Source organism: Pungitius pungitius, chromosome 19 (genome assembly GCF_949316345.1).
Source record: "Pungitius pungitius chromosome 19, fPunPun2.1, whole genome shotgun sequence".
Classification (NCBI taxonomy): domain Eukaryota; kingdom Metazoa; phylum Chordata; class Actinopteri; order Perciformes; family Gasterosteidae; genus Pungitius; species Pungitius pungitius.
Genome location: NC_084918.1, coordinates 12,728,339 through 12,747,459, shown reverse-complemented (window position 1 = coordinate 12,747,459; position 19,121 = coordinate 12,728,339). Strand labels below are relative to the sequence as shown.

Here is a 19,121-nt window from a genome sequence, read left to right as displayed (position 1 = left end):
TTCGTGCCAGTAGATGGCGACAGGGAGGCGGCATTTCATAATTATGTACTAAATAATTGCATGTTTCATATTTCTCACCAGGTGTCTTGATAAAATGTATTGTATAAAAGGCAATTTGAGAACTATTCACATCTCCCACACTTACAAAAGTGTTGAGCGGTTAGTTCAAAACTACATATGTGCTGCAAACTAAAATAAGGCGAATACAGAGAATGTACGCTGATACTTGTACAAAACTAAAAATTCATTCCATTGAAGTTCTTACAATATGCCGTTCATCCAACTGCATCCAGTAAACCTATTCCTCACTTGAGAGGAATTTTGTTAAGTAAACCGAGTAGAGGTGTGTTTAAACTTTCAAAAATCCCGGACAACGAGCATTTACATTGCCATCTTCTAATTGTCTGCCCCGCCTACAAATCACCGATGTTGCTCCCTATTGGTTTAAAATCCAAAGGAATGAACCCGAATCGTGATCTCGTTGGCCGAACACAATGTCAATCACTCTCCCACGGACACTGTGCAAAATCAGCAAGTAGACGCGGAACCGGGAGAAGGGGAGCGCAGCGGGCATTAATAGGTAGAGGAGAGGGCGGATGAGTGCTGCCCTTCATAATTTAACCTCACTTTAACATCGTCTCGATCCCGTTGTTTATTGTTTTGTCGATCATACCGCGATAGACACACAGCCGCTGTGAAAATGGCGCAGCCAGAAAGCAAGAAGATATTCTTTGAGAACCTGTCGGGAGCGGGGAAAGCCATCGCCGTGCTGACCAGTGGAGGGGATGCTCAAGGTAAACTGTGCTGTGACAGTTTCAAATGACACGGATAATGTGCGTCACCGTGTCACCCTCAAAGGGACAACATGCACGCCTCTAGCTGCGTGATGCCGGACGTTTTTCCTCATTCGGTGTCGCCTGCGTCGCTTCATGTTTTAATTGAAAAGTGAGGACAAGGCGGAGGGACAATGACCGGCCACCACCATTCAACTCGGCGAGTCCGCCGGTTAGCATGCTAACGTGACCCGTCGTGCTAACCCCCGTGGAGGCTAACGGGAGACGGCGTCAGCCTCCGCCGTGGATTTGGTGGCACGTTTCTCGCTGAGCCGCCAGTATGCGCAATGTAGTAACTGGTTCATGTTGTGTCATTTAACGTTAACTAATTTGTTCAAAACCAAAAACAAACTTTGCTGTGGCAGAGCGGCGGAGCCGGGACACTGCATTGCGGGTGGTGCCGGTTCGAGATGTGACAAATGGAGGCGGGGCCTAAGCTAAAAGCTAACATTGACCACATTGTAAAGGACGAATGAGATGACACTAGAGAGGTTTGTGGTCAGACATCATCTCATTTGAGAAATGCCTGCATCCTGCGTACGTGACGAGCAGCATATCCTTCATCCCTGCTACGTCTCCACTGGGGGGGGGGCATGGGCATGCGTGATGGAGGACACCCGGGTCAGGTGGTCCCCGGTTCGTCTCTTCATGCGTCTTAAACAGTAGTGACACATCTGTCAGCGCGATGTAAAGCACCACTTCTCTATAGTCAGTAAGGGCTATTGTTATATAACGTTACGCCAGTATATGACACACTTAATTGCTACTGAAAATTGAAAAACAATGTGGCGTTTCAGTTGATTTCATTGATATTAATTAATTTATTTGATGGCATATAGTGAGGGAAGGTGATATTTTAAGATAATAAAATCAAAGAGACTATCCAAATTTAAAATGATCGCTTTTAATATTTTATTTGATATACGTTTTTAGTCGAGGTATTCCTCTAGGCAGACATAGGGATTCTAATCAATTATGTTACTATTATGTAACAGAAAAAGCTATAAATAACACAAACATGGTGAAGGCAGCAACAAATCAATCATGAAGTGGGTTGTCTAAAGTGAAAAAAAGAATCACTATCGTATTCATTTGTTGATTAGTCACTTATATTATGGAACACCACATTATGTTTGATTATTGAAGTGCAACCATCTGAACTACGCAGATATCATATTTCTTTTACACAGCAGACATTTTCATGTATCATAGTAGGGAAAGCACAGGTGTGACCATTAATAATAACAATGGCTCTGTTCGATTCACAAGTCATGACCCACTGAGCCAGCACGCACAATACAGACCAAAGCAGAGAGGTGGAATCCACATATTTAAAACCACACTGTGACCTGTCTAAAGGTTGTGAAAGAATAAGGCTTGCGGGAAGTCAACGTGGAGATATCAGTTTGTTTTTACCATGAACACCAGCGCAGTTTTTGAACTTCACAATTGGCAGCCCAGCTTTGCGCATCATCGCTTTCCCTGCCTCAGGAGAAATTAAGCAATCTTTATTATAATCCACCCTTTGCACACATCCGACAAACACATTTGCGCAGAAAAATGGAAATTAAAAATGCATGCCGTTGAGGCAGGAGCATGCATGAACGACTGAAACTGAATGTCAGTGTCAAAGGGCACTGTGTAGACTTGGCTTGGTCTTTTCACCAGTCTGCATGAAAAGGTGTCCGGTATGCAGGGAGGGGGGCCGGCAGGCAACTTAAGGACTTTCAACTTTTATAAAGATCTCTGAAACCCGAAAGATACCTTTCTGGTAACTCTTTACATTTCATCTCTATCTCACATGCATTCTGTGAATTGTCTGGTAGTCGATCTCCAAACCTTTTCTACAGTCTTCCCGACTGATTAAACCAGGCTTTTCATTCAGACGTAGTTATGTAATGAGCCAGTCGTTCATGGGTTGTCACATTGCACACTGACCAGTCAGTCCCTTTCTATGGGCGTTGTGGGCGCTTTGTTGGTGCTCTGTCTGTAGGAATGTAATAGAAAACACACCATTTTCAAGTGTTTTTACTCCCTATATAGGTCTTCACTGTCCCTTCACTTTTGTTGCCGTCTTCGTTGCTCCCCCACTGGCCTTAAATCGGTTTTGTTGCTTAGTAACAGCACTGCTTGGCTCTGCCATTAGACCGGTGGTGTTCACCGGTTGGTGGAGAGAAAGGGAACTCCTCCTTTCCTGTGTTTATTCCTCCCGCAGTCAGCCAAGTTCCCGTCGGCCTGCTGTGGGTACAGCGTTATCCAGTGTTCCCACTGTCCGCGTTTCCATCTAATCTGAAATTGACATTCAAGCCACAGAGCACTTCCTTATTAGTTTGCCGAGTTCACTTGAACGAACCACAAATAACTGGGAGGGTGCAGAGGAGGAGCTGGGAAACAGTCTGACCAAAAATGGCTGTGCGCTGTGGTGCGAGGAAAAAGAAGTGGCCCGAGCTGTAGAGAACAGTGCAAACACAGCTAAGCTGCACTTAAACACATTAACACACTTTGCCTTTCCCATTTAAGACCCATAAATACTTAGAGGGGGCGGGGGGATTGAAGGAGGTGAAATAAATATTCATGCAGCGGCTGTCAAACAGCCATGTAAATTAGCATTTAGCAATGATTGGCTACAGTTGACAGTTGTGTGCGTTTTCCTTCTCTGAAGCTTAGCTGTCGCTTCTGCCTGTTGCTGCAGTGTTGCACAAAGATGGATTACTTTTTGATATTCTATCTTTTTTTCAGGGATGAATGCTGCCGTACGTGCCGTGGTCCGGATGGGGTTATATGTGGGAGCAAAAGTTTATTTCATTCATGAGGTGAGTCGATACTATGTGACGATCATTGATATCTACTTATACTCAACCGTGTGAAGTGCGGAAATATAACTATAAACATCTATTCACACATTTTTTTCCTTTATCCATAACATTTAAAAACAGCAGATTTATGATAAATGCATTTTTAGCAACTACTTCCAGAGAAATCTGCATCTGTGACCGGTGTATTAGAATACATTTCACGACAGGGTGCCTGAACTTTAGTTGCATCTTAATAACGCTTGGTTCCTGGTTGACATCTATGGACACAGCAGGGTTTGTTTTTTTACGCAGCAGATGTGAGAGGAGCTCTGCTTGCTCATTCTGTGTGATCCCTGCACATCTGTGCATGTCATGGACCCTTTCAGTCAGAGTCTTGTTACATAACCGACTTAGCAGATGCGCCCTGTGAAATTCCCTCCCACTCAGGTACCACAGTACTTGGTGTGTTTTCCTGCATGCTTCTGCAGAACATTGCATGGTGATTGAGATGTTTGGACTGGATATTTTAATGTTTTTTTCCCTAATTACAAAGGTTTTCCGTAAGCTAATTCGTATCGATGACCTAATGATGCATGAGTTTGTGTTATTTCCTAAGGAGTTTCATCTCTTGTTTTGTTTTTGTATCAGGGATATCAGGGTATGGTGGATGGTGGGGAGAACATAGTGGAAGCCTCATGGGAAAGTGTCTCCAGCATGCTACAAGTGGTAAGTATTTATTAGGCAGCATGCCACGTATCAGAAGCATTACTGCACAGGCCCTATGAATGGCTGTGTTATGTGTGGACTTCTGTTTGATTCTAAGATTAAAATATCAAAGCAAGTATTGGCTGACAGAGCGAATATTCAAGAGGAAATTGCAAGTCATGTTGCTATAAGATAGGGCTGTTTTGTGGTCAGCCTCTAACATGCATGCTACTGAGCACTATGACACACAGTACTCGAGCGGAACCCCTTTTTTTCTCGTCCTAAGGGCGGGACTGTTATCGGCAGCGCCCGCTGTAAGGAGTTTCGCACCCACGAGGGCCGCCTGAAGGCCGCCCACAACTTGGTGCAGCAAGGCATCACCAACCTGTGCGTGATCGGTGGGGACGGTAGTCTGACAGGCGCCAACCTCTTCAGGGAGGAATGGAGTGGCCTGCTGACAGAGCTGGTGGAGCAAGGTACAGAGGACCGTTGAACCCTCCACTTTTTTTTATAGCTTTTATTCCAGCGGCGGCGGCAAGGCTTTATAAGAAATCCTGCGTCTTTCATTTTGTTTGATCTGCACACAGTGGTCCATGTCATCCCATTGTCTCAGAAGTTTGACTGTTTATACATCTGCTGTCATTTGAAATATATGAGGCCTTTTTTACAAGCTCTTCCTGGATAGCAGATTTGTCTAAATCCCCCTCTTTTGCTTAATGGGAGTTAATAAACGAAATTGTCGCTCCAAACACAAGGATATGTGACATTTTTGTGATAATTAAGTTTCTCACAATAAACGTAACTTCCATAATTTCTATTGCTGCTCGCGCTGTTAATATTTTGACCCCAAGCGGTGCGCGTAACCTGCCAGAGAGCCAGTAGGAACACTGCCCTGGTTCCACCCTAACGTCCTGCCGCTCGATCAGGTCTGATCGAGGCCGACGCCGTCCAGAAGTACTCGGCCCTTCACATTGTGGGGATGGTTGGCTCCATCGACAACGACTTCTGTGGCACCGACATGACAATCGGCACCGACTCCGCTCTGCACCGAATCATCGAAGTGGTGGACGCCATTATGACCACCGCACAGAGGTGAGGGGGAGCAGCTATATTTGTTGTTGTATTTTGTAGTCTGTGATTAGTGGTTCATCCTAATCTGGCAAATGAAAGTTTTTAAGTCAATTTGAAGTCCCAAATGGATATTCTGTTCATTACCGAACATGAATACATAGATCTTTAACTACCGGCCATATTGGATTTCTAACAATTATGAAAAAAACATATATCTTGTGCGAGTGAGGTGCTATTAAAATGCACTTCTCAGTCCTACGTTTCTATTCTTTCAGTCACCAGAGAACCTTTGTTTTGGAGGTCATGGGCAGACACTGTGGGTAAGAAAGCATTGGATAAAACTTGATAGAAGATCCAAAATCATAATATTTGAGTTAGAGGCGGTTATCACCTCTGGTTGTGTTTACAGCGTTCCGTGTGTCTTCTCCCAGCTACCTGGCCTTGGTCAGCGCCCTGGCTTGTGGAGCCGACTGGGTTCTGATCCCTGAGATGCCCCCAGAGGACGGCTGGGAGGACAAGATGTGTGAAAAACTGTCTGCGGTAACACAATCTTACTTGTTCCCCACCAATGTTTTTGGATCAGTCCTTTATAATGTTCCTCTTATCTTGTTTGACATGACAAGGATGGTCTCATTCTGTCTTATTTGTCTTTTTTTTTCTATAAGGAGTGAATCCTCACTTTGTTGTTTTGGTTTCCACTAATCAGTGAAGGGAAATGTGAAGGAAAAGTGTTTAGGCTCAGTCCTCTGGTGTCTCACTGTCTTTATTTCTGCTTTGGAAACCATCGTTCTATGATTCAGACCCGTTCCAGGGGCACAAGGCTGAACATAATCATAGTTGCAGAGGGAGCCATTGACAGGCACGGGAAGCCTATAACTTCTGGTATAGTCAAGGATGTGAGTACCTGAGTGCAACAAAAGGGGAAACCAGAAGCACGGAGGTCCGACTGATGGAGATCCACAGCCCAAATGCTCTGTATTGCAGTGTGCTCGCAGTTTTCCTGCCATGATCACTGGCGTCAGAAAACTGGCTCGAGTGAGAGGGTGAGAAAAGGAGTTATGATGCTGCGTGTCTATAATAATGCAGCGATGGCAAGCAGTAACCGTGGCAGGATGTTGCTGACTTGCCCACACTCCTTGGCTGTGGGCGTCGTCCGGCCTCTGTGCTCCTGAAAGCCCATGTCGCAGCCACCATCTCAGTTTTTCTGTCATGTTGTCTCTCCACCAACCCTCCCTGTAGAACCGAGCAGGGATGAAAAGGCTGAATATCATAATTGTAGCCGAAGGGGCGATTGATCGTAGCAACAGGCCAATTACCACTGACTACATCAAGGATGTAAGTACAGAGCTGCGTGTAGAAAAGTGGCCAGAGCCGGCTTGGAGTGCCTCCTGTGTGACCTCTGTACTGGCGTGGCTGTGACTCTGTCGCTGTGTTTCTGGAGCGTCATAAGCACTCTAGTCTGGAAGAATGGCTGTCACCATACTGCTGCTACTACTACTACTACTACTGCTGCACAGACCTCAAGCGGAGGCCCTCACTAAACCGCACACCCACTTGTGAAGTCAATATTTGTAACTGCCTCAAAAGTTATTTTTTCCTTTTAATTTACAATGTTTTGACTGTAGTAGATTTGCCCAAAGCGACCACCCTGGACTAACTGATCTTCGTTTTGAAGGCAAACCTTTTCAAGCATTTAATGTTCTTACCCAAGTATGCCCATTATTTCATACAACACGCCCCCACGCCACCCTATGCAAACATGACTGAAAAATTAGAATGGCTTGCTTGTGCTTTGCTGTTTCCCCTTCTCTTCTGCTATTCTACAGTGTTTGTGTCTATATGTGTGTGATGTTTGTGTCATTATGAATGTTTCACCACACCGCCCTATCCCAGGCGGAATTTCACATTTCGCTGTACTGCTGATGTGCAAAATATATGTTGGTATCACTTCACATGCATCGTCCAGAAGTCAAATATACAGTAGCATTGCTCTTTGGAATGATGACAAGGTATTTTGCCTGCCTATTGCATTCTCCCAGCTCGTGGTCAAATGCTTGGGTTTCGACACACGAGTGACCATCCTGGGCCATGTGCAGAGAGGAGGGACCCCTTCTGCTTTTGACCGCATCCTGGTAGGTCCACCGCTTCAAAACTTCTAGTCCTTTTTCACGTGCTGGTTGAAGCTTCTGAAATATCAGGATTTGATACTTTGCCAAGTAAATGTTATTCATTTATTATTAATAATATTTAGATTTTGTACTGTTGGGAATAAAATGTTGTCTAAGTAGATCGCCTGAAGTTTTAAGTTGATAATGTGCAGATTGTAGAACCACCCTACTCCTCAGGTAGGATTTGCCTATTTGACGACACATTACAGGGTTGACCTTTTAGAAGTTGTCAACAGTTTTTCATTGTTCCACATGTTGGCTCCATGCTTTTTTGTATGAAAAGGTCTGGAGCGTTTCCTGTTTAAGCCTCCGTGTGCCTGAGAAGTGGCAACACGTTTCATGTTATGCATATTATCATAGTCATGGCTGAGCACTGAATCACAAACAGCGAGTGACAAATCCTTTCATGTTTACCACAAAACTTAAATTTTTTATTTTTTTAGAGGAATGTGTTGGCAAAGTAACAGTCTCTGGAGAACAGGAGAAACACAGGTATGATGATTGGTGTGTGTGTGTGTGTGTGTGCGTGCTCCCACAGGCCAGTCGAATGGGTGTGGAGGCTGTCCTTGCACTTCTGGAGACCACAGCTAACACGCCAGCCTGTGTGGTGTCTCTGTGCGGTAACCAATCAGTGCGCCTGCCTCTGATGGAGTGTGTACAGATGGTAAGGGCCGAGCTGGGAACATGCCACACAATCAACAAACACATACAGTACAGAGACACACAAGCACGTATTTACAATAGTACGCAAGCTGAGGGGAAACTACAAAGCACTCACAAACACACTGGGAAGTGACTCAGCAGGAGCCAGAGTCGGGTCAAGGGGGACGGGTTAGAGGACCGTGAAGTAATGACACCAGTGCGTTGGGCCTGTAGGGGCACTAATGATCAGAAGAGTTCTGTTGTGTTGGGTTAATAGTCTGCGATGACAGTCTGCTGGGTGGTGATGTAATAGCATTGCACAAAGAGGCTTTATTGCTGCCCTCATACACCATGTTCAGATATTGAAAGAACAAACGGGGGAACACATTTCTATTCTCAGATTTTGAGTTCGAGGAATGTGCATCGAAACAAAGTTACGTATGCCAGCTGTTTAGAGCTGAAACATATTTAAGATAGAAATGAATGCCGACCGATGTCATCTCAGCCGATATTAATCACAGTGTTTTTTCTTTTGTACATACAGGGAGCACACTCTGGCATAAAATAGAGAATAAAGATGAGTGAAATTCTCCCTTTTCCCCAGACTCAGGAGGTCCAGAGGGCCATGGACGGGAAGCGGTTTGAGGAGGCTGTGCGGCTGCGGGGCAGGTATAACCAAACTGCTCAAGATCAACGCATCCGTTTGACATTGCTTACTGTAGACAGACGGAGTAGGGGAAAAAAGGGTCATGTTGCTAGTTAGAACACCAGCTGCCTGTTGTTTAAACACAGAAACGCGCATTGTCATGTAAGTGGCACTGAACATGTAGCACGCTGTTGTTTTAACAATATTCCACGTGCCATGTTTTACTGCAGGAGTTTTGAAAACAACCTGAGGACGTACAAACTGCTGGCTCATCGCAAACCAGAATCCGAACTGCCAGTTGTAAGTCACATCCCGAAATCTTTACAGTGACTGAGTGCTGTCAGCTATGTTTCTTTTTTGACAAAGGACACAAATTTACACACACACACACACACACACATAGTAGGCTCATATAGCAGTCCCTGAGCCAAGCCTGGATTGCAAGAGTTGAATCGGCGTCCCCGACCCGCTGTGATTGAATATCTTTTAACGATCTGCTTCAAATACTAACTCAGCTGCAAAAGTCTCGATGCTGCTTTCTTTAGAGCTATTCTTGGCAAAAAATGATTATTCTTGTTTTGCCAAATAAGTTAAGCATTTGTCTGACAGGCATATTAAAGAATAGCCGCAATCCGTCAGATATGCTACTAATGGCGACCAGCTAAAAATAACGCGCTGACCCTTTCTATCTGTGTGGCCTCTAGCTGCGGTACCATTCTTCACGTGAGGCCCAGGTGCCTCAGTTCTCTGTTGTGCCGTGTTATCAAATGACACCTGGCTGCCCCACTAAGGGATGACTAGCTCAGACCGAGTGAGTGGAGTGTAGGGGCGGACTCTGGGGATCAGCTCGTCTGTGCACTCTGATAACGGCCGCTGTAGGCGCAGCGGGTCGCTGGGCAGAAAGCCTTTATTGATTCCCTCTACAGGCCCTGACCATCGACCGTCTCCCTCTGTTTTGGTGTGATGATTAGAAGTGAAGTCACATTGTGTTTCCTGCCCCTCAGAGCAACTTCAACGTGGCGGTGTTGAATGTCGGTGCCCCCGCGGCGGGCATGAACGCCGCCGTGCGCTCAGCCGTCAGGGTGGGAATCTCCGAGGGGCACAAGATGTTTGCCGTCAGTGATGGTTTTGAGGGATTCTACAAAGGACAGGTGGGTGCTATATCAGTGATGTTTGGTGCTTCACTGCTTGTGTACACCACTTTGCAATCTCATTCCTTCTGATTAGGTATGTTGCAGCAAATTCATCACAGTAAGGATTTTTTTCTTCATGGTGTACACTGCTCCCGTATTTTCCCTCTACATCGAAGAGAGTAGGAGGAGAAAGAACACAATCCCCTTTAGCTCCCTGACTGTAGAATAGCCAGGGAGGGCCAGCAGGGAATAATCCGTCCAGATTAATGTAAACCTATTTCCCACACAGACTCTCCCTCTGCCCGGCTCGGTCCGAATGATTCAATACCACAATCAACCAGTAGAGGGCAGCACACCACATTAGAATGAGTCTGCTGCTCCAACTATAGAGGCAGTCCTCATTTTTGAACAAGGGGTAAAAGCTGACTCGAGACTATTTGAGTGGAGTCTGATGGTGCTTTTGTTTCAGACACTTTGATTCCCCGCAGTAAGCAGTAGGTCTGGTCCCCCACTCTTATCCCTCATCCTCACTTGACCCTTTCTTCCTGATAAAATAAATCATGAATCCTCATTCAAGAACAAAGTCTAATGAGCAAGCTGATAATTTATCTCCATTTAAATGTCCCCAACGTCACCGCTGAGTTTAACATCCAGGCGAGCCCTGGCCAGCTGAAATCAGGCTGCGCCAATTGAACCGAAGAAGATTAGACCAGCGGGATTAATGGATTTCTAAAACTCTGCAACACAATCTCTGCAACACACCTGTTTGTCAGCACTTATGTATCAGGGAGTGTAGCCAGGAAGAGTGAACACTCCCTCTAACCATCACCTGCACCATGACACCAGAAATACATAATAAAAATAATAATGGACACAGGACTGACACATGAGCTCCTATGTGTATTAGTGTGTGTGCTAAAGGCACCAACCTCAATGAAAAAAATGCATTTGAAATGGTAAAGGAAGGAAGGAAGGAAGTATTTCAAACCGGTGGTTAGATTGCACTTGTTGTCTTGTCCCCTCAGATTAAGGAGATTAAATGGGCCGATGTGGGAGGATGGACGGGACAAGGAGGAACTCTGCTGGGAACCAAAAGGTAAAGAACCATTTATGCAGGAACTGCTCAGTCATTTGTACATGCAAAGACCTTTTTTATAAACATCAAGGTTTGTTCCTTTCTTTTAGAACACTTCCTGGAAAGCATGTTGACAAAATTGCTGAGCAGATGCGACTGCACAATATTAATGCTCTGCTAATTGTTGGTGGATTTGAGGTATGTTTCAAACTTTTCCTGTGTGCCCTTCATCATATTTTACTGATGAGGCTACATTCTCATTTACACTTTCCATCTTTTTTTTTTATTTCTTTACTTTTTGAAAATGCCTGATAGTAGCGTTATTATCTTTCATAATAAGCGACGTAGAGCATATCGGTTTTCTTAAAAATGACAAACCAGCTGCTAAAGCATTGCTCATTAGATTGTGAGATGTCCCCATGTATATAACGGCAAACTCTGATGTTGATCCTCTCCATCACTCATTCCTTTTTATGTCAGCGCACCATCATATGGCTCCTTTCTTAGTTGTGTTTAGAATCATGCTTCTTGGAATTAAAGCCAGTTCCCTGATGTAACGTGATTTATCAACATGATTTGGTTTTAACTGGAAATGCAGAGCACCTGCTTTTTCTTTCTCCAGCCATTTCACGCATCCCTTCTAGATGCTCACCAGCTTTATTTTCCTGTGATATATGCAAGTAAATGAGTTTCATGTGAATGGATGGATGGATTGGTGTGTGTGTGTGTGTGAGAGAGAGAGAGAGACGATGTTGGAGTGGTACCTGTCTGTTTCGCTGCTGTCCGTTGTGATAGATCTGGCTCCTCCCCTTGGCACCATCCACTTTTGTCTGTCCCCCCTCCCTTCTGGCAAGTAGGACCTCTCATCCAAACCACCCTGCCATACGCCCCTCCCTCCCCCCCTCTCGCAAAGACTAAAGCCCTTGGCTCCGCCCCGCAGGCCTTCCTGTCCCTGCTGGAATTGTTAACGGCACGCGGGAAATATGACGAGTTCTGCGTGCCCATGGTCATGGTCCCAGCCACTGTCTCCAACAATGTGCCGGGCTCAGACCTCAGCATCGGCGCTGATACGGCTCTGAACGCCATCACCGCTGTAAGTGACTGGGCTGGCGACCAGAATCTGAAACTCCCTTTGCGCTCACAGGGAGGAAGGGAGAGACCGCTCGCTCAAGTCCTTTTACCAGCCTGTTGGTGACGTATTTGTCAAACTTAAAAAAAAAAAAAAAAAAAACAACACCTCAGGCAGACGAGTTGAGTCGGTGCTACGAGGCATTAGCAGAGAGGTAAGACCGAGTCACAGAGCAGCGTCCCCCTCCGCTTCCCTGTCAGGTGAGTAAGTGAATGGCAACATGGAGGCATGCTGTGAGGTGTCTGAGTGTTATGACCAGCCGCCATGTTAGCTCTGCCCGCCCTCCTCCCTGTCTGTTGGTGTCCTATCATTCTCTGTTTCCATCTGCCCTTAATTCTCCCCCTCATTGTCTACACTGCTTCCCCCCCCCCCCCCCCCCCCCCGTGCTCTCCACCAAAGGGAAGTCTCTATCACACGGAGAGTCGGAATGGCGGGATGCACTCTAGCAAACCGAGAGATTAGCCTCTCGTTCGCCTCTCTCTCTCTCTAACGATGGTCCTCATTTTGCGGCCCCTTAACACGTCTTCACATGCTGCCGCTTCAGGCCTTTGAGAGTCTGCTGCAGCTGTACGAGGCTCGCGCTACCCACGAGGACTTTTGCATCCCGATGTGTATGCTGCCCGCCACCATAAGTAACAATGTGCCGGGCACAGATCTAAGTATTGGGGCAGACACGGCCCTCAATGCCATCGTGGAGGTAAGGCAGTCGGTAAACTCCCATCGGCACCACTTTGACTGCTTTGCTCCCCCATGCTGTTGCTTAGAGGATGAAAATGACACACTTTTATTCAACAAAACTGTCAGCTCCCAAAAGCAGGAACATGTTGCACCGTAGTCATTAACTCAAAATGAACCCTGATTGTAGATTTAACATTCTAGGTAGAATATTAACTTATACTTCAAAATACCACCTCTACACATCAAGTTCAGTTACTTACCAGTTCCAATCAGGCTGTGAGTTGTAGAAAGACTGCGTTAGCACCTGTAGGTGTGCGTTACCTCAACAGTTAGGGATTCTTTGGGAACCGGAGCCACACTAGGGACTACAAACCCAAATATCTATGATTCTCCTGCCTTAATTGGGACCATTTTTTCATTGATGAACATACTTAATTACTATAAAGCCCCTTTAACATTGTTAACGGGGAGTTTTACTGACCTATTACGCTGAGACTTTCTTTGAATAGAATTCTGTTGTAATTGTAATTTTAGATGAGATTTGAGATTTACTTTTTGATCTGCTCTCTTGCTACGCAAGACTTCAGGCTAAAATGTTGCTTTCTAAGTAAAAGCAACATTGTAGCCTGAATCTGCCTGAATTGTTTAAATGTACAAAGCCGACCGTTGTGCAGATTGAAAAAAAAAAAAAGCATGCCATCTGTTTATCCACAGCATGTGGAATGTATGACTTGACCTCTAATCACCACATTGCGACCATCGTCTTTTGACTCTGTGATGCTAAACTTTCATAACGCTGTAGCTCGTAACCATCGCCTGATGTGTACTGACTGAGCCTGTATGCATGTGTCAGACCTGCGACCGCATCAAGCAGTCAGCCAGCGGCACAAAGAGACGTGTTTTCATAATTGAGACCATGGGAGGCTACTGCGGCTACCTGGCCAGCGTGGGCGGGCTGGCAGCCGGAGCCGATGCTGCCTACATATACGAGGAGCCCTTTGACATCCGAGACCTGCAGGTAACCCAGCATCATAATGGGAACCAAAACACACAGGAGTTCTGTTTTAGTCTGGTCCTCCACAAGAGGGCGGCTACAGCACATGTATATGTGTCTCCTCACAGGCCAACGTAGAGCATTTGACTGAGAAAATGAAGACCAGCATCCAAAGAGGACTAGTCCTCAGGTAACTTCATTTTGCTATAAATCATTGGTGTTCTTTGTCTATTTATTTCACTGTGTGCGTGTGTGTGTGCAGGAATGAGAACTGCAATGAGAACTACACTACAGACTTCATCTACCAGCTGTACTCTGAAGAAGGGAGGGGTGTGTTTGACTCCAGGAAGAATGTGCTGGGACACATGCAGCAGGTACGGACAGCCACACGGGCTAATATTTGTATCATGAATATGCATGTCCCATTGTACATGGATGGGCTTTGTTGTGTTTTGGCTCTGCGTGTCTTGAGATTAGCGCGGATGAAATCGGATCAGACAAAACTGATGATCCCCGAGGGGAAAATGAGTTGTGCCTGCAGCAAGTAATGCGATACAGGATAAAAATGAAAGGAGACACACTCTAGTATTTTAATATTCAAAAAACGCTTGGATCTGCTCTTAGACCTGTGACGCATACTAATTATTTTTTTTAAATAATTTCCCATTTCTTGACTCTAAATGTGCAATCTTTAAAACATGTGTCATGCTCGTGGTGTTTTCAAAACAAAGACATTTGTATTCTTTGGAAAGGGAGGCGCGCCGTCTCCGTTCGACCGTAACTTTGGGACCAAAATCACAGCCAAGGCGATGCAGTGGGTCAGCAAAAAGCTGGTGGAGACATACAGGCAGGGTAAGGTTGATGTTCCTCCTTAGTGTTAGTGACAAGACTCCTGCTTGTCGACCCCCCCCCAACAGAGACGTGACGAAGCAGACCTTTACACACATCCGTCATGGAGTCATCGTCCAATATTCTGATGTATTTTTAGGAAATTATTTATTGATCCATCAACTATGTAATGAGAAATTGACTTGAACACAGCGACGGGAAACGGCAGATAATGACTTGTGAAGAATAATTTGTCTTAAAAGCACGTCAAACAAACGTTGTGTACAAAGTAAAAAATCCTTTGTTTTCTATTCTGTCTATTTCCCATACACATGGATGACATAAGATGAAGGTAAATCTTCTTTTTTTTGCTGGCTCCATGACCTCTCCATGTCCTTGTCTTGTGCTTTCCATTATTCTAATAGTTGCACTCAGGCAGTTTAGGCACTCGTAGGTCTCATGAACATGTAGCGGTAGCCACCATGCTACACACATTCCACTTCACAAGTCCTAACGGACACTTCTTCCCGCTTTGCAGCACATCTTCCTTGTTCATCTGAGACGCTTTATGTCGCCTCAGTTGCTTTTTATGATTGGACCCTGAGTCGCATCCCTTTGTCATTCATCCAAAGAGCCACGCAGAACATGTTGTGTTAACGAAGCCGCTAGCCACCATCGCTACACACAACCGCTCACACTCACTACAGTTACCATGCTACTGCACGCTTGCTATGGAAGTAAATCTGTGCCATCGGGGGTTGAAATAAAAAGTTGATTGAATTTCTAGCACTGAATATTTATGCATTGAAATTATGTACCTGAATGTTTTTCAACATTAAAACACCGCAAAAAAATTCAACCTAAAAAAAAAAAATGTTGAAATATTCGAAATGGAGGCTACAATATTCAACCGCAAAAAATTCAACCTTGGCACACCAATATGCGGAGGCTACAATATTCAACCCAAATAAATTCAACCTTGGCACACCAACATCCGGGACACTAAGGTAGAGCAATCGATTCTAGATTCAAGATCAGTAGCGTGCGTCAAGCTGAAGGAGCGAGCACCCAAAACACCTTCGGCTTCGGATTGTATCCATGTCCAATAATAACGGGACTTTAACTCTTCTTCATGCCATCAGTGTGGCAACGTATGAAGAAATACATAAAAGAACATATAATGTTCACCCTAAACCAAAACGTTTGCTTGCCACTGACGATATACAACTCTATTAAAATATACAAATCAACTGATATCGATTAAGCTCGGTTGGCCGAGTGGGTAGCACAGCCGCTCTGTGGCACTACGTTATTTTGAGCGACACGGTTCGAATCCCGGTTGTGGCGGACTTTTAATAAATGTTCTTTTATGTATTTCTTCATACGTGGCAGTGACGTAGTGCTCACTTATACAATCGTAATCGCTGCAATGGATATGGGATGCATTTTTGAACATTTTCAGAACAATATGTTTGCAAATGTGTGACGACTCAAGTGACGGAGGCAGACAACACCTGCCTGCCGGGGGGAAACAAACACGCACCCGTAGCCAAACCAGTAGTTCAAAAACCAGTAGGCACGTAACACCGGGGGAAAACAAACACGCACCCGTAGCCAAACCAGTAGTTCAAAAACCAGTAGGCACGTAACACCGTCACTGAAAAATGGGTTCTCGTTTCAGACTTTACGAGCAAATACAGGATCCCTTTGAGATAAATTCTAAAGCCTCGCATTAAGACGTACATCCCTTTATGTAAGACTCTGCGCTACTTGCAGGTCGCTGTGTTGTGCCAGATCCTCAATAAAGTTTACCCATGGTCATGAAGACTCATTTAACGTTACGTGGACTTTGAATGTCGCTTAATACCCAACTGAGATCGGCTTGTGCCGCTGTGAAAAAGGATCCTTCCACCGACGCTACTGCGGTTATTCCTGCATGTCCTGTCGGGTTTATGCGTCTGCGCGCTCCGTTAAAGCCGCTGCCGCTGCCCCCCCCCACTACGATACAGCGGCTCATCTGCCTCTTCAAGCGCGTTCCTGGTTTTCAAAACTCCGCCAATCACTCATAACAGCTTGTCGAAGGATCTCAGCATCATTAAATGAATTCAAAACTAGAAGAAGAGGCGTATGTGAGCGGCTGTACGCTCTCGTTTAACTTCCGCTTAGTTCATGTCCAACACAGTCTGTTAATGTACAAATGTCAGCTGTCTATTACGGAATCTTACAGACACAAACCACACTGATGACATGAAGAAGAGTTAAAGTCCCGTTATTATTGGACATGGATACAATCCGAAGCCGAAGGTGTTTTGGGTGCTCGCTCCTTTAGCTTGACGCACGCTACTGATCTTGAATCTAGAATCGATTGCTCCTCCTTAGTGTCCCGGATGTTGGTGTGCCAAGGTTGAATTTATTTGGGTTGAATATTGTAGCCTCCGCATATTGGTGTGCCAAGGTTGAATTTTTTGCGGTTGAATATTGTAGCCTCCATTTCGAATATTTCAACATTTTTTTTTTTTTAGGTTGAATTTTTTTGCGGTGTTTTAATGTTGAAAAACATTCAGGTACATAATTTCAATGCATAAATATTCAGTGCTAGAAATTCAATCAACTTTTTATTTCAACCCCCGATGGCACAGATTTACTTCCATACTTGCCCCCTGAAGTGCCTTCCCTTTGTTTCCGCCTCTTCACCGCTGTGGTTTCCCCCCCCGCAGGCCGAGTGTTCGCTAACACAGAGGACACCTGCTGCCTGCTGGGGATGCGACGCAGGGCTCTGGTCTTCCAGCCCGTGGTACAACTGAAGGGCGAGACCGACTTTGTGTACGTATCGACTAAGTGGGATGACACCTAAGCACATGCCACCAGTTTCCACATTTGCATTTTTCTGTCTCACCCAACCTGCTGTTGTGCTAAATGCTAAACTGTTATTTCTTATCTTGAAGTCACGCTTGTGTCCCCTCTCCATGTGGTCCAGATGGGAATTTGTTTTTCAAAGTCCTGATAACATATCAGATTGGTGCCACATGGGACCAGAAGTGACCATTTGAATTACTATATTTCTGTTACATTAAATAATGAGAGAGAAAAAAAAGGCAGCCACAGTGCTTAGATATGCTCTTGTCTGCAGTCACAGGATCCCCAAGGAGCAGTGGTGGTTGAAGCTGCGTCCTCTGATGAAGATCTTGGCCAAGTACAAGACGAGCTACGACGTGTCAGACTCCGGTCAGCTGATGCACGTCGTGCGCAACCGGCAGAAAGAGTCGGACGCTTCGGTGGCCATCTAAAGGCCAGCGGGTCCTGTTTGTGTGTGTGTGTGTGTGTGTGTGTGTAGGGCAGCGAGGTGTGCGTGCCCCGTAACAAGAGCTTCAGTGTTCATTTCCTGTCTGTCATTTCCTGAATCATGAACTGTAACGCAGCCTCTGCAGTGCTCCTAAAATCAAACACACACGTGCATACACCTGTTTTGCCGTGCATCTTGTGTGTCCTTGTCGCCCTGAATGTTTAGTGTCACCGCCATTTTAAAATTGCACTTTCTCTCTTTCTGGTTGGGTAGGCAGGCTCTGAGCGCAGAGCTGCACAAGAATGGAATAGACACTGTAGTTATCTGGGGTAAAAACCTGTGAGTGCGTGTGTCTGCCTGCCTGCCCAGACCCAGTGTGAGGTTCAGCATATTTATGTGATAGAGTTCTACTGCTGCAATTCAAGGGTGCTGCGCTTTCCTTTGAAACTAATATTTATCTTTTTAACATTGTTTATTTTTCTCGTCAACCTGGATACATCATTATTTGTAGGCAGTGCTGTGCTGGGTAGCTGTCTGTCACATTGCATAGAAGTTATGTGTAAGACTAATGTTTCCCACAGAATAAATATCTGACTTAAGAAATGTAACCTATTAGTGTCACTTTCTTTGATCTATCCACTAAATTTCTGATTTTATTTGCCCTCGGTTTTAGTTGGAAAAATCATGGTTTCCCACTCATTTTATATGGCATATAAAGCTGTATATTAATTGTACATTTAATTTATATTGAAAAACCAAAGCAAATCTGCAGCAATGAGTCCTGATGCTGTATCGTCTGAAGTCGAGAGAGTTCTAAAGCCCAGTCTTCTTTTTTTGTGTTCAGCCTGGAGCGAGGAACAACCAATAAACCCTGATCAGAGACCTGCTGCTGATGACGGGCTCTTTAATGTGAGCAGGCGCCTAACCCTGCAGGGCTCTGAATGTGAGCACAAGAATCTTGAACTAGATGCCACTCGTGATGGGAAGCCAGAGTACAGAAATCAAAACGTCAGACTCATGAGGAGGACTTTATCCAGAGCTCGGCAGCAGCAGACTGGACCACTTGTGGGCGGTTTAGGGGAGGCTCAGTGAGGCAGGTTAAAAGAGAACTGCATTGGTAGAGAAGGGGGGGAAAATAACT

At 45.2% G+C, this 19,121-nt stretch overlaps 1 protein-coding gene across 6 annotated transcripts; it reads left to right on the top strand.

The window, feature by feature from the left end:
* Positions 1-486: 486 nt before the first annotated feature.
* On the top strand, positions 487-18,588 carry pfkpa (phosphofructokinase, platelet a). Of its 6 annotated transcripts, none has more exons than XM_062559132.1 (23): positions 487-580; positions 682-794; positions 3,573-3,646; positions 4,277-4,354; positions 4,620-4,809; positions 5,260-5,425; positions 5,680-5,724; positions 5,836-5,944; positions 6,205-6,300; positions 7,444-7,536; positions 8,111-8,236; positions 8,819-8,883; positions 9,091-9,160; positions 9,865-10,011; positions 11,019-11,089; positions 11,179-11,266; positions 12,742-12,894; positions 13,729-13,893; positions 13,998-14,059; positions 14,132-14,243; positions 14,622-14,721; positions 17,415-17,520; positions 17,828-18,588. In XM_062559132.1, the coding sequence occupies exons 2-23, from the start codon at positions 701-703 to the stop codon at positions 17,982-17,984; spliced, it is 2,367 nt and encodes a 788-aa protein (XP_062415116.1). In that variant the 5' UTR covers positions 487-580; positions 682-700; the 3' UTR covers positions 17,985-18,588. The 6 variants fall into 6 exon arrangements, with proteins under 6 accessions (XP_062415116.1, XP_062415117.1, XP_037311870.1 ...); XM_062559133.1 differs by lacking the exon at positions 6,205-6,300 and adding exons at positions 6,644-6,739; positions 12,009-12,161 and having other exon boundaries at positions 505-794; XM_037455973.2 differs by having other exon boundaries at positions 505-794.
* The last annotated feature ends 533 nt before the right edge of the window (positions 18,589-19,121 follow it).

Excerpts from the sequence above, each read along its gene's own strand:
- pfkpa (XM_062559133.1), top strand. The coding sequence starts at position 701 with ATGGCGCAGCCAGAAAGCAAGAAGATATTCTTTGAGAACCTGTCGGGA. Across the intron at positions 3,647-4,276 it reads AAGTTTATTTCATTCATGAG|GGATATCAGGGTATGGTGGA; the intron begins GTGAGTCGATAC and ends TTTTTGTATCAG. Across the intron at positions 8,237-8,818 it reads TGATGGAGTGTGTACAGATG|ACTCAGGAGGTCCAGAGGGC; the intron begins GTAAGGGCCGAG and ends CCTTTTCCCCAG.